Source organism: Diadema setosum, chromosome 3, assembly GCF_964275005.1.
Source record: "Diadema setosum chromosome 3, eeDiaSeto1, whole genome shotgun sequence".
Taxonomy (NCBI): Eukaryota; Metazoa; Echinodermata; class Echinoidea; order Diadematoida; family Diadematidae; genus Diadema; species Diadema setosum.
The window spans coordinates 34,876,678-34,901,043 of record NC_092687.1 but is presented as its reverse complement, the minus strand read 5'-3'; the positions used below and the strand labels follow the sequence as shown (position 1 = coordinate 34,901,043).

The 24,366-nt window shown below is 38.6% G+C and overlaps 1 protein-coding gene across 1 annotated transcript in view; it reads left to right on the top strand.

The window, feature by feature from the left end:
* Positions 1 to 24,366, top strand: part of LOC140226350 (UDP-N-acetylhexosamine pyrophosphorylase-like) — a 68,829-nt gene that overhangs the window by 30,344 nt on the left and 14,119 nt on the right. Inside the window, exons 2-5 of the mRNA XM_072306837.1 lie at positions 4,017 to 4,313; positions 6,442 to 6,646; positions 16,528 to 16,703; positions 18,495 to 18,667. Coding sequence (XP_072162938.1) covers positions 4,028 to 4,313; positions 6,442 to 6,646; positions 16,528 to 16,703; positions 18,495 to 18,667 — 840 coding nt within the window. The 5' untranslated portion in view covers positions 4,017 to 4,027. The remainder of the gene's footprint in view (positions 1 to 4,016; positions 4,314 to 6,441; positions 6,647 to 16,527; positions 16,704 to 18,494; positions 18,668 to 24,366) is intronic.

Below are 24,366 nucleotides of genomic sequence, written 5' to 3'. Positions count from 1 at the left end.
CGCAATGAGTTATTCGCCAACCTGACCCGTTCATAGGATCAGTCCACATAAAGTCATTATGTTTTCATAGAATGATATTTCCTCTTTCATTTTATACCTCTTCCATTTTGGTCCACCTTAATTTCGTTGGTCTAGTGTACCCCTTGAGAAAAATGAAAAATATGCAAATTTTGTGTTTTATAATTTCCTTTTTCAGTATATTTTATATGTCATAACCTTTTAAGTGGTCAAATTTCATCAAAGTACAACTCTTCAGCTTTTCATCGATGTATAAATCATGAAGATTCAGAATGTCGTTTAGATTTCCAGACACTCTAAAAATGTGGTCTCCCAGCTCATTACGTATTCATGTCCGCGAGGTCCATGCATACGCGTACGATAAATGCGAAGGCTTTTCAGGACGTTGCGGTCTGACTGATTAGGGTTTGCACCTTCTGCGAGGCACAGGAAGAAGCAATTAGACACCAAGTTGACCCATTATATTGCCAGATACTAATTACGGTGATGGGTCCCATCCAATGTGCAGATGTACAGTACCCGGTACATTGATAGTCTGCGCTAAAACTCTAAAGGCTTCTGTGTGAATGTGAATATATCACATACAATGTAGTTGAAAACTCAGGAACGCAAAGCTGTTCATATTCTAGAACTTTGTAATTGAATACATTTACCGCTGTTTAATTGAATGCCAACTGTGCTCTGTTCAAATCATAGTATTTTTTTTTTTTTTTTAGAACTATAACCTACAGTATATGTGGGTACACATACAATGTAAAACAAATTATTTTAAATCATGTTCTTTTTTTTCTTTTTTTTTAGCATGTCCAAACTCCCTGTTGGTTTTGTGTCCTCACTATTGATTAAATCTTTAAATCCTGGCAGAATTTACAAGTGTATGACAGAAATTATCTTGCCATCATTGAAATGTGTTGCGAAGTCAGCGATCAGTCATCAGATACACAGTTCTTAAAAAGTATTATGCTTCTGAAATTAAAGGGGCAGAGTCTGAAATTACTTAAAGGGGCAGAGTCCCGGTAAGTGTAGAGGGCGCTGTTGATGATACTGCCAATCACCGTTAGCATTGATAAGAAGATTACTGAAGTTGAGCTGTCATCTCGAGTAAAGTGCGCAGTCTGTAGTAATGCCAGGGTGCGTGCATACATCAATGTATGTGCTTGTTATTATGACATCACAAAAGAAGTTTGCTAAAGCTGTCATCCCCCTCAGCCGAATCATGAGCCGAACTGTGATTGGACCACTGACTACAGTGGATCGGACTTCCTTTGGACTTGGGGAAGTGGGCCAAAGTGTAAGCGCTAAAGAGGAGTCGATAGCGTAGGTCTCTATAGGAAACTTGCGCCGTGCGCCTGCGTACGCATTTGACTAAAACACCGGGACCATGCACCTTTAAGATTTTAGTAGCATGTTGTGAACAAAACCTAAAAAACCACAAAAGTAGGCTAACATTCATTTTGTAGTTTGAAAGAGTTTTATTAAAGTTACATACAACCATTTATCATTTTAAAGCTAAGCTTTTATTAAAAGCTTAGCTTTAAAATGATAAATATTTGTATGTAACTTAAAGAAAAAATGACAGGGGAGTACACTGTACATTATAGAGAAGTGATTGCTCTCCTAGGTAAGACAAAACTTTAATTATTTGAGTTGGTGAACCACAGTTCTTGTGAATTTGAACTGGTGGTCACAACGTGTACACAGTACATGTTCATGTTGACATAAAAGTTATTCGATGTTTTTACTAAGGTACTATACTATGGGGGAAAAAACCCCCCCAAATTACTCAGCATTTAGAAATGTGATTTGTGAGTCCTTCTGAGGGTAGGGGACATGCCTGCATCTTGTAATGGTACTGGTAGGCATTCTTTAAATACAGTATAAATAAGGAGGGCCTTTGTGTTAATAAGAGGGAGTCGTAGTTAACTCATCATGTACTGCATTTATACTGTAATTTAACCCCCCCCCCCCCCAAAAAAAAAAAAAAAAAAAAAAAAATCCACTTTTTTTTGTGTGCAGAGAGCAGGGTATTGCGATTATTTACAAAGCTAACTCTAAACCCAGTGAAGTGGTCCACCCTGCATACTTTAACACAGCTAATTGTAGAAAACAAGCTCTACAACTTTTGTAGTGATGTTGATCCCTCATGGTTTTGCCTCAGGTGATACAAGTTTGTAATATTCAGAAAATAATATCAACCAGGAACATTGTGTATTTTGAATATTATACAAGTTTACGAATATGAAGAAGCCCTGACAGTCAAGAGGCAGAAGTTAAAATAAGAAATTCTCAAAGTACAAGGTATTATTTTATGAATTATGTGCACGACAGTGATTAAATCAAGTTCCACATTAACTTGTTTGTTTGCGGCTACAGCACAAGTTCCACTGCGTTGAGTGTACTGCCTGTGCATTTACTACTCTCTACAGGTTTGCAGAATTATACAAAAACATTTAGTGTTGAAGTGCTACAAAAGTAATGCTCTTGCCTGGGTCAATCCCTGGGCAAGCGAAAAGTACTATTTAAAAAGTACACTGTACTTTATAGGGCTTTTAACTGAATTCCTATTGGAGCAAATGAGAGAAATGGATTTTGATAATTGGAATGCCATGGATGTTACAAGTGTAAGTGTATTTCACATGACTTTATGAAGCTACTTGTATACACGTGTAGGCCAGTTTTAGACAAGATGTTTGCCTGTTACCAGTTTCTGGTAACTTGAATGTTTGGGAATATGTCATGTTTTTGCAGTTTTATACAGTTGTAGATCTTATGTCAATGTTTCAGGATGACGACATAATATGAAAAACTGAAGTGTCATCTCTTTTACGGAATACAAAAAAAAAAAAAAAAGTTTCCAAATGAAAATGAATTATAAGAAATTTGATTGGAGGTCACAAATAGACGCACTGTACATTTCCGTATTAACACACCATGTAAAACACACACTGTAAGATTTAATCAAGAAATTCCAGCAGTACGTGTACATGTACATGTAGTTGGCTCACACCCACCCAGAACAACCAACATTTGTAAAAGTAGCATGCTCTACATGTACGTGCCTTGAACTCAATTCAACTGCACAAGATCAGTTTCCGGGGCTGTACGTACACACACCAAATTTAATTTGCACAACAAACATCTGGACGAGTTTACAAATTGACATTTTGGCACAGATGGTGTTGTGCCCTTGTGCAAATTTTGTGCATGCCATGATCGTTACTGCAGTGTAATAGCTATTCAAGAAGGGACATTTTCCAAAACATGATTTAACTACTATTGTACATGTACAGGCAATAGGGCTGATTTCTTAATGTCACAAATTTAACTTCCCTATGATAATGTTAGTGTCTGGTTTTATACAGCCGTTACATCGTACATGTAGGACCTACTGTAGTACATTCCATGACATTGTGTTTCAGGATGTTCTACAAATACATTGTAGTAGATGCTATGCTGTCCAGTATGTTAGAATTCTAAGTGTAAAAGAAAATTCATACTTGAAACATTTTCTGATTCTGCTTTCCTCATTCTGTCAGTTATTCTCAACTTCCTGTTTTCCCTTTTTACAGCAGCATGATTGAATGGTAAGCTGTATGCTTACATTACGTAGGTGACCCTTTATAGCAATACAGTTTGTGTATATCCTCCTTTAGGTTTTGTGCATGTTTGAAAATATGTCTGAAAAAATGAGAAAATTCTATTAAAGAGATTTTTTTTCTTTTTTTTTTTGTGCAAAACAAATGGAATGCTGCTCAGCACCTATTGGACATTTCACTTTACACATACATGGTAGTTGCCAATTTGCCTGTTACACTCTAAACATCTATAACTTTTTATGTGTGTGTCTGATTTTTTTTTTTCCCAAAAAATTTTCACAAAAATGCATACATGTAGTGCTATTAACAAAGTAACATACAGTATTGTCAGGATGAACTTTCCCTTTAAGAGTACCTTAAATTGGTTGTTATGGCAACATTGTTGTATTGCATTCCTGACAGAAATCAACCATATGTGCGAGATGGACATCACCTCCCTCCGCCAGAAACTGGCCAGTCTGGGCCAGGAACACATCCTGCAGTTCTGGGACGACCCCGAGCTCGACGACGAACAGCGCCGGGCCCTGTACGACGACATCCAGGCCACCAACGTGGCGGAAGTGCTGCAGTTCTTCTCGACGTCGACCTCGAACATGGACAACAAGGAGAAGGTGGATGACCGGATGGAGCCGATCCCGTCCGAGCTCTTTGGGTCAGTCACCCGCTCCGGGAAAAATCTGGACCAGTGGTACAAAGAAGGCAAGTTGAGCATTCTACACAATTTTGATTGAAAATTGCATTTTTATTTCATTCTGTTACAAGATATGTACCCACTGTTGTTTAAGATCATACCATTGAGCTGTCATCTGTATAAGAGATTGACAGTGTATGGACAAATTTTTCATACTTTAAGTTACTTACACTGATGTAGCTTTAAATGTAAATAAAATGTGACCCTGCATCACAAAACCAACAAAAAGTCGCCAGACATGGATTTTAAGTTAAGGGCAGATTCTGAAAGAGCAGACTCTAAGCTTTACAATAATGTATAGCTCAATTGAGGGTATCGCCAATACGTAGGTGCTGTGCGCAGAGCAGCGTTTTAGATGCATTATGGGATAGCTCATGGCACAAACTTGCCCCGGTTTTGGCTGCATATGCACTTACATCACGCTCTGTCTTTATAAAGAGGTATTTTTGTTCAAGATTTCTTTGCTTTCCATCATGTGACCAGCACATTGAAGCCTTGCAGTAGTGAACCATGACTCTAGTGACCGCAAATCAGTAACACTTTGATAGACACTTTCAACTCCTTTAAAGCTGAATTATAGCCAAGAAAACAAAGGGCTAATACGGAAAAGCAGACAAAGAACTCCACTGAATCGTATGGGAACTGCGACTCGCGTGAGACAACCGGAAGCGAACAAGGGACCGAGGAATCCCACAGTGCACCTGTGACAGAGCTCTTCAGCATGCGCAAGAGTTTTTTACGTCATTGGCGATAGCGAGAATTGAAATGAACTCTCCTATTAACCTATCTAAATATTTGAAAGAAAGCACACACTCTAGAAAAGTGTGAACCGAGAAAAGAGGCTCTGACGTACAGGGTCTATCTGTCTATTCAAGCGCCAAACCGTGCTATAGTGTAGCTGTGCGATGACTAGGACAAATAAACAGGACTTAAACCACTGGAGCAACAACAATGAAGGGATTATCAGATTAAGTTGAAATTAAGCATGCTCTTTCAACACGTTCTGTCCATGCTTACATGTAATGCCAACTTTTAAAGCACCAGCATTATCCCTGCAAAAGTTATCAGACTTGAAAGTGAAGAGTGTGCAAAGGATAATCAAGAAATGAAAAAGGGGCATGTAAGACATACCTGATCTCACTACTTAATACAAGAAAGGCTCAAGTAGAAAAACTGCTGAAAATGCACTTCACCATTCATGTTATGATCCGTAACTTAAGAATAATGTAGAAGAAGGTTAGCTCTTTCAGAATATATGAAAAACTTAAAGGGACTGTACAGTACTGGTTGAGATGTGGATTCATGTTTTGAACATTCCTAAGTGAAATAATGAGAAACTTCTTATGAAATATGAAAGAGCATTTAATCTTGTAAGAAGGATTCAATGTTTCAATGTTTATTTGATTAAAATTGGTTTTCAAATGGCTGAACCTCGAGATATCTAAAAAAGTGATAATAATAAAAAGCGACAGGCCACGCCTTTTATTAGGATCTCTTTATTTCGCCTTTTTTTCAATATCTCAGCCATTTCAAAACCGATTTTCTTCATATAACCTTTTGATACCCCTTAGAATTGCCTGCTCTTTAACATTTCATAGAGTGGTTTCTGAATATCTCGCAAAACGTAAGAGCTAAATCCTCACCTCAACCAGAACTGTAGTATGTTGACCCGTTTCACCTGTTTTGAGTCCTCACTTAAAATCAAGGGGTGCGACTAACAATGTATTGTTCATTTTGTGGTGCACGGTCACAAATGGTAGATTGTCAGAAATGTTCCTGGAAGTGGAATCAGATGCTCAGTACAACAGAGCTGGAGATAGTGTGTGTGGAACGATTGTGTGTAAACGATGTGTGTGTGTGTGTGTGTGTGTGTGTGTGGGTGGGTGGGTGTGTGCGCAAGAGTGTTTGTGTGTATTCGTATGTGTGATGTGTTGGTACATTCTTTGAAATGTATACAAATGTATACATTTGAAATGTATTTGAAGTGTATTGCAAATTTGCAATTAATAGAGCAGTTTGTTGTTACTGAAAGTTGTTATTTAGTATACTATTAATAAATGCAATGCTGTGTGTACTACGCTGGTCTTATCAACTACTGTACCAAAATTATGTGATGCCACCAATTCCCTCCCACAGGGCTAAAGCAAATCTCCAAGGGGAAGGTAGGGGTGCTCCTGCTAGCCGGCGGCCAGGGCACTCGGCTGGGAGTCAAGTACCCCAAGGGCATGTACAACGTGGGGCTCCCCTCGGGTAAGACCCTGTACCAGCTGCAGGCAGAGCGCATCCTCAAGCTGCAGGAGCTGGCCCTTGAGCTGACCGGCGAGAAAGGAACCATTCCATGGTGAGTTTTACCCTCCAGTGTATGCAGGGAGTACACGTTTTCCAGGTATCACATCGCAATTTGCTATGCATTTTTAAATACACTTTATACAGGATACCATTTGAAATATTGTTCATCAGCTGAAATTCTACTCAAATTTGAGTTGGAAAATTAATTCCCTGCTATGTCATCATGTTGTTTGTATGTGTATCAATAAAACAAATGCCAAACGTCAGCATACAGCGTACCAATGCATGTTTAGATGAGGCTGCATGCTGGCACTGGTCCGGCAGGTACAAGTTGTACTTCCAAACTGGTCAGTAAAAGTAACTGACGGACCAGTGGAACATGCAAAAACTGGGTACCTACTGGTCCAACAGACGGGTAACACTAGAAGAAAAACGGGTTCGTTTGTAGCCCTGATTTAGAAATAGAATTCTGTAAAAGTGGAAACGTAATTTGTCTGATCGACTTTTCCCTTTAAAAAGATGATCCCTTTTCCTCTTACTTTCAGCAACTGTCATTTGTGTAGCAGTTTTCTTCCATAGAAACGTACAGGATACAATTTATTGTTCATCAGCTGAAATAGCTAAACAAACTTTAGTTGAAAATTGTTTCCTCAAGAACATGATTATGTTTTATTATTAAATCCCCCAATGGTTACATTTTAGAAATTGTGCAATGTTTGTATTTTGTAGAGAGAATCCATAAACATGCACATGTTGTGAGGATTTTACACATTTTAATGTAAAAAAGTACAGTGTACAGGATGTACTCATTGTGGGTTCCAGATTACAACACATCAAACGAGAATGCAGTCATATTACCCCTGAGGGACCAGGCCACTCAATGTATTTTGCCATTCCCTGTGTCACCAGTTTATTCATGATAAGCCTTGTACAAAGTCTACCATGGAGATTTGTAAAATCTCTAGATATTAAAGAGAAAAAGAAAAAAGAAAAAGGAAATCTGCCTAATTCCCTCAAAAAGTGTGAATGCAATGGCAGGAAGCTGGGATTTAAGTCACCTTGTGTCTGGTTCAGTGAAAATGTTGGCGCAGATGCAGAACAATGCCAGGAGATGAGCATTATATGTACTTGCCTTTGTGCTACAGATCACACTCTGTGATTTTAAGGTGGTTGAATTTAAAGATCTACACGTATGAACTGTTTTTGCATATAATGGGTAATTCCATGAAGTTGAGGCAGTGTCCATGTAGCATCGTGATATTTAAATGATATTTAAAAAATACATTTCAGCATAACTCGATATTAATTATGCTATACATTTATTGTTTGTAGGCTATACATTTGCATTGAGGCCACACATTTTCTTGGAAATTTTGTGCCATTCAGACTCAATTTTGATGAAGTTATTAAACAATATGTAACAGTGTCCTGTAGCGTCGTGACGTGTCCATGTAGCATTGTGATATTTTAAAATTTGGTCCTAAGAGACAAATTATGGCAATTAGCTTGACCAAAATTTGATGCAATATGAATGAGATAGCTAAATATCTCAAATTTCCTGTACACAGTTTTAATTTAAAAAAGGAAATTACAAAATGTGTCACGATGCTATGCGGTGTCATTTTTTGTGACATTTGGTGGATACCGCGTAGCATAGTGACACATTGTGTAATCATTGACCGATTCTGTGACGCGAAATTTCTGGCATGGGCAGCGCCATTACTGCGGTGTCTCAGCCGACCCCCCCTCCTCTCTCCCCACCCCTCTTACGCGCGCAGAATGAAAAACTGATGCGTGGTTGTTTTAGCCAATGGGCATCTCGTACTGAGTGCGCGAATGCTTGCTTAGTGCGCGAACCTTTGATACAAGTGCGCGATAAACATGTTGCCCGTGGGGTGGGGGAGAGCAGGGGGGGTCGGCTGAGACACCGCAATTTGAGCTCATGGCTGCGCCCAGTGCCATAAAATGTCTGCTGCCCTCAACGAACCCGAATCGGTCAATACCCCCGCCAAACGAAGTTTGAAGGGGGTAGGAATCAGCGGACGGTGGGGCGGTCGGGCGGTCGGGCGGTCGGTCCGTTGCAAATCTTGCGTCGCGAACTACTTCCTCAGTTTTCAACCGATTTCCATAAAACTTGGCACAGATGTGTGCCTTGGGTTGTAGATGTGCAAGACGTATTTTTTGACAGTACCCAAAAGTACGTTGCCATGGTAACGGCATATTATGGGCAAAAATGGGTACAAATCTTGCGTCGCGAACTCCTCCCACAGTTTTTGATCAATTTTTATGAAATTAGGTACAGATGTTCATCTGAATATGTTAATGTGCAAGACACATATTTCCGCAGTGGCAAAAAGTGCGTTGCCATGGTAACGGCATGTTATTGGTAAAATATAGGGCAAAATGCTTCATGGCAAAAGTGCTTCATCAGTGTTCTTCCAATTCTCATGGAATTCATATTGAATGTTTGTCTTAGGATATAGGTCAGCATGACACATTTCTTGACAGTGACAAAAAGTATGTTGCCATGGTAACAGCTCACATATTATGAGCCAAAATGATGGAAAATTTTGTGTTGCAAACTACTTCCTCAGTTTTTGCCCAATTTCCATGAAACTTGGTACAGATGTGTGCCTTTGGTTGTAGATGTGCAAGACGCATTTTTTGACAGTACCCGAAAGTACGTTGCCATGGTAATGGCATATTAATGGCAGAAGATCAAGGAAAGATCTTGCAGATTTAACTATTTCCTCAGTTTTTTGACCAAAGCTTATGAAATGTGGCACACACCTTGATCTTGGTGGGAAGATGTGGAAGACATATTTTTCGGACGTGTCGGAAGCTGCGTTGCCATGGTAACGGCATATAAATGGCAGAAGATCAAGGAAAGATCTTGCGGATTAAACTACTTCCTCTGTATTCGACTGAAGCTCATGAAATGTGGCACACACATTGGTCTTGGTGGGAAGATGTGCAAGACATATTTTTTGGACATGTCGGAAGCTGCGTTGCCATGGTAACGGCATATTAATGGCGGAAGATCAAGGAAAGATCATTCCTTGGGTAAGACTGTCGTCACGGGGCGGGGGTATTAATCACCTTAAGTGATATTTCTAATTTTTTCTTGTAAAAGTAAAACTGTGGAAAGGAGAGTTAAGATATTTAGCTATCTGATTTATCTAGAGTAATTATGCATCAAAAAAAAAAAAACTAAAAAAACCTGACAACAACAACAACAACAAAAACTTTCCATAGTGATTACCTTTCAGTCTAAACTACCAAACATTTTCATATAAAGTCAATTCTGTTATCCAAAAACTTATGTTTTGCTTTTTTTTTAGGTTATTTCGTTTAAACAGTGTTTCTACCCAAGGTTGTTTTTTTAAACTTTGTGCAGAGCTGGCCAAAATTGTGTTGGTTTCTTGGTTGTCTACGGATATGGCAGATCTTGAAGGAAATTCCTTATATTCTGTTTCTTGTCATTGGCAATAATTGCGTGACACTGTGCAGTAGGAAATCCACCAATGTTGCTCAACAGTCCCATCTTTCCCTCTTTTTTGTATTGTGTTTTGCTTCATATCCATAAAACATATAGGTAGATCTCCCCGAGTCCAAGTGGCATAACGCGCGAAATCTACGTCTGTCCCCGAGCTATTTATGTAACGATCGTAAACACTTTTGCTCCTATTTTGGCATTAAATTGTTTTATCACTACAAACTGGCATTTCTACGATGTGAATCACATAACGGGATTTTCGTAATAAGGCTTTCTGTATCGCAGGTCCTTCTAGTTTTAAAACTATTTCGTAATGCTTTGGGTAATACGTTCGGTGCGTACGTGATTTTTTGGACAGACATTGCATCCATTACGGAATTCTCGTCCAAGATTCATTTAAACTCCAACAACATCAACATAACTGAAGTCCTTCAAAAGGATGTTGCAGGGGTAAAAGTGGGACTTATGATTTTCCTTTCTCCAGTAAATTATGTGACATGAACATTTTGCGATCGTTATGCGCCTGAGGGACAGACAGAGAAAACGCATCACGTTCGCGACTTTGAAATCACATTGCCAATGAAACACAACGATCTTTCATCGTGATAAAAATGTGATCGTGCTACTTTGGACCAAGCATGGTGACAACATACACTTCACATTCATTGTAAGCAGTATGTTTAAATAATGAAGAGCAACACTCAAACATGGACAAATTGGACAGACAACAGTAACGTACGACTTCCCTTCAGTTATCCTTTCTTGCTTTTGAAATGAATGGTTCTTTGAATCTGTAACAATTCTGCTGTGAGAAGAAATAGTACTGTCTATTGAATGGTACATACATGTCTGTGTTGTCTTGCCTTATTTTAATTGGGCAATAAGTTGAACATGGTTATCAGTTCAAATGGTAGTGAGTGTCTGTCCATTTTTGTCACGTATGAAACTCTTTGTAATATCTAAAAATAAAAATGTGTGAACATACTGAACTAAGTTGTGTATGTTATATCTCTGTAAGCTCCTACACATGCATGTACAGCACACAACTCGCAACTCTCATTTTTTGTTGAAAGGAGAGTAAGTTTATTTTTGGACATATCAATTTGCCACTGAAATGAGAAAGTGCCATATCACCATGCAGTACTTACTTACTGTAAAAACAATGTTGTTGAACATTTTTGTTCATGTAAATGAATGTCACATGTTCAGTATTGGACATACATTGTATTGTGTTTTCCACTCAAAGTATACCGATCCCCTTCGCAGATCTTGCTGGGTTTTTTTTTTTGTCGTTTACTGTTTCTTGTCATCGGCAAGAATTGCATCACACTTTGCAGCAGGAAATCCATCATTGCTCAACAGTCCCACCACCCTCTACAGGTGTATTGTGTTTTTGCTTCATCCCAGGTCAATAGCACAATCAGGGTATGCAATTGTGTAACAGGGCAAAAATGAAAAAACTTGGTGAAAATGCTTTTTTTGTTGTTTGTTGTAGCTGAGTGTTCAAATTTTCATTTCATGTAAAGAAAGAGTCAAAATTTTGCATTAAACTGCGCATAAATTAGCATTTAAATTAGGGGTGTCGAATTACATCGAAATTACTAATATATTGGAAAAATTCATTAAAAAAAAGGAGAATGTTTTTTTCATCTGATATTGCTGTTAGATATTCCTGATAAATATCCCTTTCATTCACCACCAGTACATAGCCATGACATATCACAAAATATAAATGAATTTCATATTGTCACTTCTCGAAATGGATGATCAATTTTGTAGGCATTATTTTGAATGCAAATAAAACCACTTTTACATATTTTATCATATTTCACTTTTGCCAAAGAGTGAAGAGGCGAAACTTTCAGGTATAGGTAACACACATATAGTGGCCATTATTACAAATTTTTATGAAATTAGGGCTGGTACTTTGGAAGATATTATATTTTTCATAAAAAAAATTATCTGTACAGTTTGACCTTGAATGTGCGCACAGTGTTTGGATCAATTCTCATATTTGTAAACACAGATAGAAGAATGAATGTGAGATTTATGATGACTTGAGTTGATATCCAAGCTGTGACACTCAAACAATGACATATTCAGCCAAAATACTATGTTTTTGCTTATGATATCTTTAGAAATTGAACAAGCATTGAAATATGAACACTGAACACTTATCATATGACCTTCATGCAGTATTACATGGGCGTGTATCGCACTTTTTTATGCTCAGCAATTTGTAAAAATATAAAAAAATAAGTTCCTATTGCTCAAATTTGCTAAAATTTTCACACAATAGATTTCTACTTATACTATGTACAATTCATGGTTAAAAAAACAAGGATATTCAATATTAGGGGAAAAGATTCTTTAAAGTAGTCAAATTAGGATATACCTCACTGAAAATACTGAAAAACGACTGCACTTATTTTACTCAGCATTTGAAAATGGCTCAAAACTCAAAACTGGCTGAACATTTATTGGCAAACAGCGCACCATATTGTAGTGTGTCTTCAGTACTCTCAGGAAAAGCAGAAAAATAAGCTGTTTCTCCATGTATAGCTGTACAGCATGGGTTAAGAGGTCACAATGTCACAAAAATAAGCCAGCATTACACTCCTACCAGGATGGGACTTAAGACCTTATAACTTTCTCCAGCTGAAAGAACCACTGTTTTTTTTTTTGCATGCAAGCAATGCCAGGAAAAATCCATTAATTTGATACCAAACACATTGGGGTAGACTTAAAATATGGACCTCAAATCTTGATTTTACTTAAGTTGTAAAACGCTTTTTTGATGCATTACGTGGGTTTTGGGGGACTTTTTGGTAATTAATCTTTAATAATTAACAGTAAATGAGAAGAAATTAGCTATTGTCTTACCACATGTGATTACTGATGTCTTAGCATGCTGCATGTGAATTTTTAAGTCAGTTGGTGCATTCTTTTAGAAGTTACAATTTTTTAAAGTGAGAAAGTCATGATTGCATACCCTGATTGTGCTTATCACCCCCACTGTGAAACATGTATAACATACACTGTACATAACACGCAGTACTTAGTATAAAGCAATGTTGTTGGAACATTTTTGTTTATACATTGTAATACAATGTGATGACTGTCACATGTTCAATATTGGACATCTTGGCCCGAATTCACGAAGGGGGTACCGGTACAAATGAAACCATGGTTTAAACCATGGACAAAAACCATGGAGCACCAAGCGTCGCACGGAATATTTCGTTACGAAATTGGTCATTTCGTCAACAAAATGACCGTTTCGTTAACGAAATTATCATTTCGTTGTCATTTCGTGGACGAAATGTTCATTTAGTTTAAAGTGTCATTTCGTTTTAAAATAATCATTTCATCGACGAAATGACTGATTTCGTAACGAAATATTCCATGCGTCACTTGGCGCACCGTGGCTTTTGTCCATGGTTTAAACCATGGTTTCAGGTACAATTGTACCTTTGTGAATTCGGGCCCTAGACCAAGGTTACATCTCGAGTTGACCTTTCAAGTGAGAACTGACTCTGGACAATGGCTCTGATGTTACAGGACTTACAGTTAGGTTCAGACGACAATCCTTAACCTCGAGGTTAGGAAACCTCAAAGTTAAGCTTGTACTGTAGTTTAGGGACCGTGAAGACGCACTCGTAGTTAGCTAACCTCGAGGTTTGCTCGATGTTAAGAGCCACAAGAAATCTTATGGTTAGCACACTAACCACGAGCCGCGGGGGGTCCCCACTTGTAGTTACAATTGTGTAAGCACCGTGTGGACACAAAAATCAATGCACTTAAAGGGGGAGGAATTTAACCTCGAGGTTTCGTGACCTCGAGGTTAAGATTCGTCGTTTGGACGCATGTCGAAGTTAGGGGGCAAGAGCTTAACCTTGAGGTTTCCTAACCTCGAGGTTAGGTCTTGTCGTCTGAAATATTTAATATCTGTGTTAGTTGTTGCCTTGACCTTTTTTTTTCTTTCTTTTTTTTTTTAAAGACAATTTGAAAACCAGTTTGAAGAGTGTACAAGGACGAAATACTAGGCCAGAATGTACACAGTACTTACTACAAGCTAATACTTCGTAACATTATTTCTTTCTCATTTCATTTCGAATTTAGTTTGTTTATTTGTTTGTTTCTGTGCTTACTTGTTTGTTTTTCATGTTATAGTTTAATGTGGGTCCAAATCATCTTGCCTTCAACTGAGCATATCTGGTTTTTTAACTGGTGTGTTATTTTTATATACTAAACAATTAAATCAGTGCAGAGTGAAGAAAATATGAAATTAGATAAATTATGTGGCATTTCATAACATCATAGCAGCAGAGAAAGAACTAAAAAAAAACCCAAAAAATTGAGCACTCAACTTTCTATTTTGTTGTATAATTTTACATAAGAATACTGGAAACCCTCAGTCAGTTGTAATGAATTAAAGAGATTCAGTCACAAGTCCAAATACTTGTACTCAGTTACTTCTGGAGGTGATAGAATGAGGCAAATTGTATGTTACATTGTAAAAATGAACTTTTAAACTCTGCTTTTACTTTAGAAATAGTGCTTTCAACCTGTTTTGCAATGATTTCAAGCGTTCACACACCACACAGGTAGTTTATACATGTACTTGTACAAACAGCATGGTAATGCAGATTACAATATTAACCAGGATATGGGCGTGGGAGAAAAAGCTTTAAAGGGACTGTACAGTACTGGTTGAGGTGGGTATTCATGTTTTGAACATTCCTAATTGAGATAATGAGAAACCTCTTTATAATATGAAATATGAAAGAGCATGTTATTTTAAGAAGGATTCAACGTTTATTTGATGAAAATCGGTTTTGAAATGGCTGAGATATCCAAAAAAGTGATAATAATAAAGGTGACAGGCCACACCTTTTATTAGGATCTCTTTGTTTCACCTTGGTTTTTTGATATCTCAGCATTTCAAAACTGATTTGCATCAAATAAAGTTTTGATACCCCTCAGAATTGCATGCTCTTCGACATCCCATGGAGTGGTTTCTGAATTTTTCACAAAAGGTTAAATGCTAAATCCTCACCTCGACCAGACTGCACACACCCTTTTTAAATCTTGTTTGGACTGGACACTATTTTTTTTTTCCTTTTTTTTTTTGGGGTTTTGTTATAGTGGTATTGCCCTACTGTAAAGCATTATTTTCAATATGGGCAAGTCTCTTGTACGTCACAGTGCTGGGTGTGGTTCAAATACCATACGTGGCAGAGGAACAACAATGAGCAGTATTTGCATGCACAGCTAGCTCTACACGGAATTGACTCGTCCGTGTCTAACCGGAGCACACACCCCTTGAGGCAATGCACTCCAAACACAAACTTTTATATTTGTTAGTGCACCGGCCAGAAATGCAAACAGTGCGCTGCAGAGATTTTTCTCTTATTAAAATGATATGACAGTTGTCAGACAATAGATCTATTAAAAATCTCATGCATCCCTGCTGTGCACACTTCACAGTTGAATAGAACTTTCTGTTGTTATCACCAACTGTTAAAACATTGCTCTACCCCCTCCCTCCTGTATTGAAAAAAAGAACAAATACACTATACACATACATGCATAGTATCTTATACATGTAAAGCATCCAATGAAAATATCTTCATTGAGCAGAAAAAGAGCTGCCATTTTTAATTTTAAGCATTTTGTGCATTAAATAGGAAGATTTCAACAGATACATCTGTAAGGTCGTGTTTGTGGTTGTTGTTGTTTTTTCCCCCTCTATTGTATAATTCCTCTTTTCACTCAGTGATATTTGTTTTGCAGTTTCTCACAATGGAAATCTGTACAGCCAGATGTTTTTGATACAAGAATATTCCCCTCCATTCCCACACTGTACATGATGCACTAGTACCTTTTAAAAAGATGGTGAAATGTGTGTACGTACAATGTATAACGGACTGCATTGTAATTAAATTCTTCATCAGTGTGATTTCTTGCTTTGCAGTTCATTTTTGTTATCACAGTTACTAGAATATTTCTGTTACTATTGTTGTCATTGGTGCTATTGATACACATGTATTATCCTCATTATGCATCATCATCATTTGTTAGGAATGTCATTGTTTCTACAGTATTCGCATTACTACATGTACTCATGCGAGATTTCACTATCATCATCTACTCTAGATACACTGTTATTTTCACGTACAGATATTTTCGTGAATGATGAGGTCATAGACATTTTGGCGAGATGTTGGTTTTCGCGAATCGATGCCGACGCGCACGTTAATGCTCTATTAACACTGCGCATGGAGTCATTTTCGCGTGTTGTGAAATTCGCGATCCAACTGTGATTCACGAAATTCGCGAAAATTAAACCCTCGCAAAAAATGACAGCTTATACAATATTGCAACAAATTACGACAGTGAGTGTCATCACTATCTTGTTGTTTTGTTCTCTGCAGGTACATAATGACCAGTGAACACACAAAAGAGCCCACCAGGGACTTCTTTAAGAGTCACAACCACTTTGGCATCGACGAGGCTGACCTAGTCCTCTTTGAACAGGAGATGCTCCCCTGCGTCTCCTTCGAGGGCAAGATCATCCTGGACCAGAAGTGGAAGATAGCCAGGGCACCGGGTAGGTTGGAACCACCTGTTTGAATATGCCGAAAATAGTGGGAGACTATTAAAGGACAACTCCACCTTCATATAAAGGTGTACATACTATGGGATTGAGAGAGTTTCAGTGCCACCATTGCTGGACGAGAAGACTACAGCTTGTGATGTCACTTGCAAGCGTAGAACGATGTAAGGAAAGTATAAAGAAAATAACATATTTTCATTTTTTTTTTCGCATAAGAATAGAGCATTTGACTTGCTTCTTTCGAAAGATAGAGGGAATTGAATTACCCTAACATCATATATCAGTCGCAAGTCAAAGGAATTGGTAGTTGTTTTTGTTTGTTTTGTTGATGAAATTTTATGGAATTCTCCTTTATATTTTCCTTTATATCGTTCTACGCATGTGATATCATTTTAACTGTTGTAGTCTTCTCATTCAGCAGTGACTGCACAGAAACATTAAAAAATCATAACTTTTGAACAGTTTGTCTGATTTTCCCCCAACTTTCATTGATGTGTTCAAGTAATGTTGCTGCATTCTCTCAATCCTTTAAATGCATATGAAGGTAGACCTGTCCTTAAATAGAGAGAGAGAGGAAAATCTATACATAATACAGTTGGTACATTGTAGGTAGATAGATGGATAGATAGATAGATACATGTATACTGTAGTAGCATAGAGAGAGATAGGGGGAATGGGAGAGAATGAGTGTATGGGAATTGAAAACAGGCAGAGATAATAATTCCTCCACTGTAGCTGCTCCCTTGTTGAGAGCAGCTAAATTTAATACACAGCCTATGGGACAGTGCCAGTGGTGCTTGTAGTCTTTGACTCAGGCTCCGTTTGAAGATCGACATGGGTTTGTGCCTACAAACTGAGGGAGAGACATACAGACACACAGACACACGGACGGATGGACAGGAAAGAAAGAAACAGAAGGAATGGTTAGGGGGAGTAGAAGTATATGTATGAAAGGATGGTACAGTTCAAGGAAAGAAAGCGTGTAGGAGAAAGGACGGAGGGAACATTAAAGGGGTGAGAAAAGTGGTGACCCTCTCTTCTGGGAGGCATTTTATGAAGCAGTTTGGTCGGATATTTTTCTGACAAACTGCATCTGATTGGCTGAGAGCAAATTTGTCGGGCAATTTTGTCGGACAAAATGCTTCATGAAATGCCCCCCTTGGTGTCCACTGTCCTTGTTAATTAACCCTGGCTGTGCTTGCCTAGTCTTGCCTGTCTAGACTGGTATAATTCCCCGTAGTGAACTGTGTGCAACTTTTAAAAATGTGCTGCACACATCCAGCGGAAAAGGGGAGGGGGCAATCTTACTGTAAAACACTATATTTTCGCTGCATGAAATTTGTCTGGAATTGGAGCCAACAGCCCCTTTCACGGCATGAAATTTTAGCGAGTTACCTCCAACATTCAATGCATACTGTAGACAAGAACTTTTGCGCGCATTTTAATTTCGCGCATCTTGGCTCTTGCGAAATTTGCGAAATTAAAATGCACCCGAACATTCCCCGTCTTACAGTATTTGGACTTGACCGTTACTGATGAGTGTACGCATTGTTGCGCATGCTCCCTGACAGGCAGTTCAATTCGAGTAAGCCTGCATGAGTTGTGTTTTTTTTTTTTTTTGTATTCCACGGAGCAGCCGATGAAGGTCGATCTTCTCCTCCCATGCTGCCAGGTCTGAGTGCCTCGGCATGTAAACGGTTTAAAAGACACTAGAACACCCTTTCACTCCATCCTGTGATCTCGTTTCTTGCTTGACATTTTTTTTTTTCCTTTTTGTGTGTCTAGATGGAAACGGAGGCCTCTACCGGGCGCTAGGCAACTGCAAGATTCTGGAGGACATGGATAGGCGGGGCGTGCAGTACGTCCATGTCTACTGTGTGGACAACATCCTTGTCAAGATGGCTGACCCAGCCTTCGTGGGATTCTGCATCGCAAAGGGCGCCAATTGTGGAGCCAAGGTTGGTGCTTCTGTAGGGCGGGGCTGCTTGTGACCCAAGATCGTTAAAACAAAATAAAAAAATACAAACAAAAACAAAACAAAACAAAGTAAGACAATACAAAGCAAAGGTACCATGCACATGGATGTAAGAGTAAAAAATTTCATCTGATTTCAGACTTTTTGACTCTGCCCAAACCCTTTGGACCATTGTCATTTCAAATGGATTGAAATGTTTACAGTTTGAATGCACTTCAGACAAAGTTTTTTTCATATTTTAAAGGTAGGGAATCCCATTTGCATGCCTTAAATGAAGAGTTGTATAAATACAGTGGTATGTTGAAGAGAGTATCATTTTAGAAACTCCCATAAAGTATTGAAAGTGGAAGGTAACATTTAGTACATTTTTATTGACCGTTAGATTTTGAATTGAATTTTTTTCGGGGCTCACCATAAAATTCCAGTACATTACTAGGCTACCTTTGCAGACCCATGCACTGCATGTGTGTCCATCATGTATTTTTTGTGAAGAAAGTTCATCAAAACTTACAAACATTTCTATATACATTCTTGCCACACACTCTATATGTTATTACATCAGCTCTTTTACTTTTAGATTTGTGTTTATAGATAAAAGATACAGAAGACTGCAACAAAAAGGCTTAAAGTAAACATTCAAAGAGATCATTAAATTCTGCAATTTAGGCATCAGTAGAAAGCTCAGAAGACATAGAAGGCAATGGAATTTTGTTACCTCGCTTTCGCGTTGCTAGAAAGAAGTAAACGCTCACGAAAAACTGCGGTTTTCTGGAGCCTGATAAGGGCCAATTCGTCAGGAAAGATGCCCGCTTCGCCTGACGTCACGCACTGGATTTGCGGACTCTGCCCGGTGAATGTGTGTACAATGTTAACGGAGGTACAACCTGATTCTTTTGCATTTTATTTCCTTATGTAAAAGTCGAATTGAACGAAATATAACTTTTTATGGTTTAATAGTAATGAAGAAACATTTCTCTCTCGATTTTTTGTAATTCTTACAGATATTTTCGTCAATATTCAGGAATTCAAGCTACTTAGGTAATCTTATTTTTCTTACGTTTGTAATGTTAGCACGTTCAAGTTTCGCTGGTCATATGAAGCGTTTAATTTGAAATCATGAGGATGTCCGTGACAGGATTGATAATCTAAGACATGTTGATGTTGACAATAACAAGCAGACTTACGAAAAATGGCGAAATATCAAAATAGGAGAGATTTTAAAACGAGGATCGAGATACCAACTTGTGCAGCCCAGTCTCGTAGCTCGCGATTGCTCGCATGCAGTATATGCTTGTATTAATCCGCGGTGAAGTGGCTCTACTGCTCCGATCCGCATTGGTAGCCGCTCGCCGCACCACCATCCTCACTGCCTGCGTGCCTGGCCTGTTACGTGATTAGCCAAGTCATGGAAGTACTTTCATTGGCGTAGGAACATAGACGTGAACTACTCGTAATTGCCGTGCTTTGCGTAACCACGTGTGTTTGTTTACGTTCGCGCCCGATACTGTAATACTGTACGACTATACGAGATTCTGACCATAAGCAGGGAGGTGGGAAGAGAAGGAGTGGAATCTTCGACAAGGTTCGGTGTTTTCGCGAGTAATTACATCACTGCTTCACCAGTGTGCACACGCTCGTAAAACTTCCGTAAATGACATCTGCTATGATAGCTATCACGCCATTGCGCCTGACTATATAGTTGCTGACCTCAAACCGGTCAGACCAAGGAGGTACAATACTAGGCGAGCAAGGTCTAATAGCAGGGTGGACATAAGCACTTCCCGATTGCTCGGGCAAGTGAAAATCAAAGTCGTACAAGTGTTCTGAACAAGGATAAAAATGCTTGCCCGAATTGGGCAGGCAAATAATTTTGAAGCCACCTTCTTTCTCCACATTTTCCCTTCAACAAACCCATGAAATCATGCACACGCAAGCCCAAAACTAATTACTGTTTAGCGATGTCACGATTTCAACAACTGTCGAACACTGACTTACTTGAAGAAGCCCGGGTATTGCATTACGATGCCACATCAACGCTCATCGATATCGAACAAAGTTTTTATTCCAATACGATGTATTAGCCTATTTTGGCAGTAGAAAATAGCGACAGCAGAAAAAAAAACTGCCATTTTCTGCTCGCCGTTAGCTGCCTACATGAGTCGGGTAGTCACTGGTTGTGCGTGCTCCATGTGGATACCGAGCACAGTGCGCGATTCAAGATAAAAATAACACAAATCAATAACGCGCGGTCAAAAGTGAACACCAAGTTTACCAAGAAACAATACAAATTCCACGACGGCAAGGTGCCCGACTTGGGGATGGGGGGGGGGGGGGGGTGGGGGGGTAGAGGAGAGAGACCATTTGACAAAAACAGAAACCGCGCGTACTGGCACATTCTTGGCGGTCATGAACAGTCTGGGGCCTGGAGGAATGAACAGGGAAAATGTTTGACAAGTCGAAGACCCAGCCAGGATTACAAGCGTAATGATTCTTTATTTCTTTCATTTAATTTGCCTAAAATAGAGCTATCTCTCTCTCTCTCTCTCTCTTTCTCTTTCTCTCTATTTCCTTTTCTATTTCTTGTAAGAATTGTTTGTACTTACCGATAAAGAAAAATGAAATAAATAAACAGTGTTAAACTTGAAATGCCTTATTTTCCTGCTTTAAAATACTTCTCAATTTTGTACATTATTTCTATTCTGAGTTATGAAAAAAAGAGAAAACATGTTGCTGATTGTTACTCTAAAAGTTGTTTATTCCTAAGGTTCGCTAATCTAAAACTTAAGAAATAAGAAATTTAATCTGGGAACAAATTCAATTCGTTTTCAGATTAACAAGCCTTTTCCCGATTTTCACATTACCCAAACTTCAGAATAATGCTACAAATGTTTGGATTATCAAACCCTCTTATATTATATAATTTCGGATAAACGAACTTTCACAGTAACGTGCAAATATTATTTTTTTAGTCGGGCATAAGGGAATGTTCAGAAAACGTGTATAGACGGGTGGTAAAAAAAGGAGAAAACATAGGTTTGAATTTTAGTTTAGCATCGCGTCTCTTTGCGTGGTGCTCGTTATTTCGAAAAAGAATAAGATTCACTATCCCGATGGTAGTTATTTCGAAACACGCATATTGCATGTGCGGATGTTTGTTAATCCGACAAATTTAATTATGGTTTGTTATCTATTATCCGAATGAAACAAGCTAGCTCGAGAGTCGATATTCTGAAGGTTTGCTAATTCGACAATGAAAAAAGAAAAAAAAATGTTAATCTGAACGTAAGATTAGCTTTGATTTTCTGGTGGTTCGTTAATAATAATAATGATAATAATAAAGAGGTTTTGTAACTCCTTTTTTAGATTCATGTCCGGATAAACGCAGCTATGGAATCACAAACTTTCTTGCATTTTTTTTTTTTTTTTTTTGGGGGGGGGGGGGGACGAATCATATTTCATTGTTACACTTGCGATCACCTACATTCATTAGACAGGGCTCGACACTAACTGTGGCCCGGTGGCCCGGGGCCACCAAAAAACGCACGTCGGGCCGACAATATTTCAGAAATGAAGATTTTGGTGGCCCGATCGGGCCAACAAAAAAGTTGGATGTTTGCTTTTACTGTTGGAAATGAACAGCGGTAACAATCGGCTCCGTAAGATGCTAAAATAATTGGAGTGAATATCGGTAAGAATCAGCTCCTTACGATGCAAAAATTAATGTCAGATATTTGATTTTGCGTTCGGAAATGAATAAGGATAGCATTCGGCTCAGGAAGATGCTAAAAGTAAATGTCGAATGATCCCTTGTAACGTTCGGAAATGAATAACAATGATATTCAACTCCGTACGATGATTAGATAAATGTCGGATGTTTGTTTTTACTTTCGAAAGTAAATAGCAATAACATTCGGCTCCGGAAGATGCCAAAATAAATGTCAGATGATTGCTTTTACGTTTGGAAGTGAATAGCAGCAACATTCTGCTCCATATGATGCTGAATAATGTCGGATATTTTGCTATAACATTTCGAAATGAATAACAGTAACATTCAGCTGCGTTTGATGGTAAAGCAAAAAGTCTGATGTCTGCCTTGGCGTAAAAAAAAAAAAAAAAAAAAAAAAAAACAGTATAACATACGGCTCAGTACGATTTAGAGTCTCGACGATCAGTATGTACGATGAATGACGGCGGCGGTTTAGACAAAAAAAAGAAGAAAAAATGTGGAAAAAGAAGTACTTCCTCACGACTCATTCTTCCACCTCTGTAAGTAGCAATTTGCTTCGTAGAACAGTATACGAAATACACAGATTACGTGTGGCGAACATTACTCGTACAGTATTGAGTTTATGTACGTTCATCCATTATTATTACAAACAAAAACATGCATAGAGAGCGAGTGATCAGCTGCAGGGAGTCTTGCGTCGAACGTCGAGGGGGCATGGAGCTGGCGCACATGTTCGAAGTATGTACAATAGTATATGTTCCCATACACACAAATGTTTACGCACAGCTCTCACTATACCGAGGAAGAAATCAGAGCACGAACACTAATATATTCACACACACGCAAACACACACAGCGCAGTGCGAACCACATACCAGCACAGTGCATGAACAGCCGATGCAGACCAGCTGAGAGCGAGACGTACCATCCAGCTTGCTGTGACCGGATCTACTTTTTGAAGGCACGGAACCGAAATGCGGACAAAAACGTCTGAAAGAAATCTCTTTTATGCGCCGCTAGCATTCACAAATTTCATACTTTATGAGGATGAAATGTAAGGAAAAACTGTGAACTACAAGGAGACATGCAAGAAAACTGCTAATAAACTAAATAATTGGACTTGCTAGGCTCCTAAACACAACACTGAAAACAATTCACGGTAGTAGTCTATGGAGCGAACGTGTACTTTCAGAGTACCAATCCAGTGCGTGACGTCATCTGGAAGGGGTATCGGCAGACCGTTCATCGGGGCATTTCGGGTTCACTTTTTCGTCCGATTTCAATAATTAATAAAAAATAGTTGGGATTGTTCTTTTCTCTCGATATTTTGTGTACACGTAGGACAGATGTTCAAATTCAATATTCTCTTATCAAATTTGTGTTTCGTGCTCTTTGAATTTCTACTTTAAGTGTGGCTGACACACAGAACTACTGAGTAGTTGAGTTTTGTGCATTATTCAAATTGTAGATAACTGTTGACTTCCAAATTTCTCAGCAGTGGCCTAAACAAGTCCCCTGAGGTTCATATTTAATGTTTTACTGCATTTTGGGAGGTCTGTAAAAGGTATCCCCTACTAAAGTTTCAAAACTTTTTCTGCAAGTACAATGTACTCTAACACCCCAGCATACAGGAGATTTATCTAGTCTGGGTCAGATTTTGATAAGAGGAGATTGCTTACTTTAAGATAAAATGAGACTCATTAGAATTGGATAAGATTTTTGATGGATTCCATGTGCCACCCCCAATGTAGACAAAAACTAAAAGAAGTGTGGTTTTACTTTCATTACATGTGAGATGCAGTTTTGTCATGTAAAGTATTTTTATGGAAACTACACCTACACAAACTGCTATTGATAGAAGTGTCTGTAGTAACAGACTTTACAATCCTTTTTGGTCGTACAGTAGTTATTGGTGTGTGCAGGCTCTACGACTCACTGCCCTCCCCCTCCCCCCA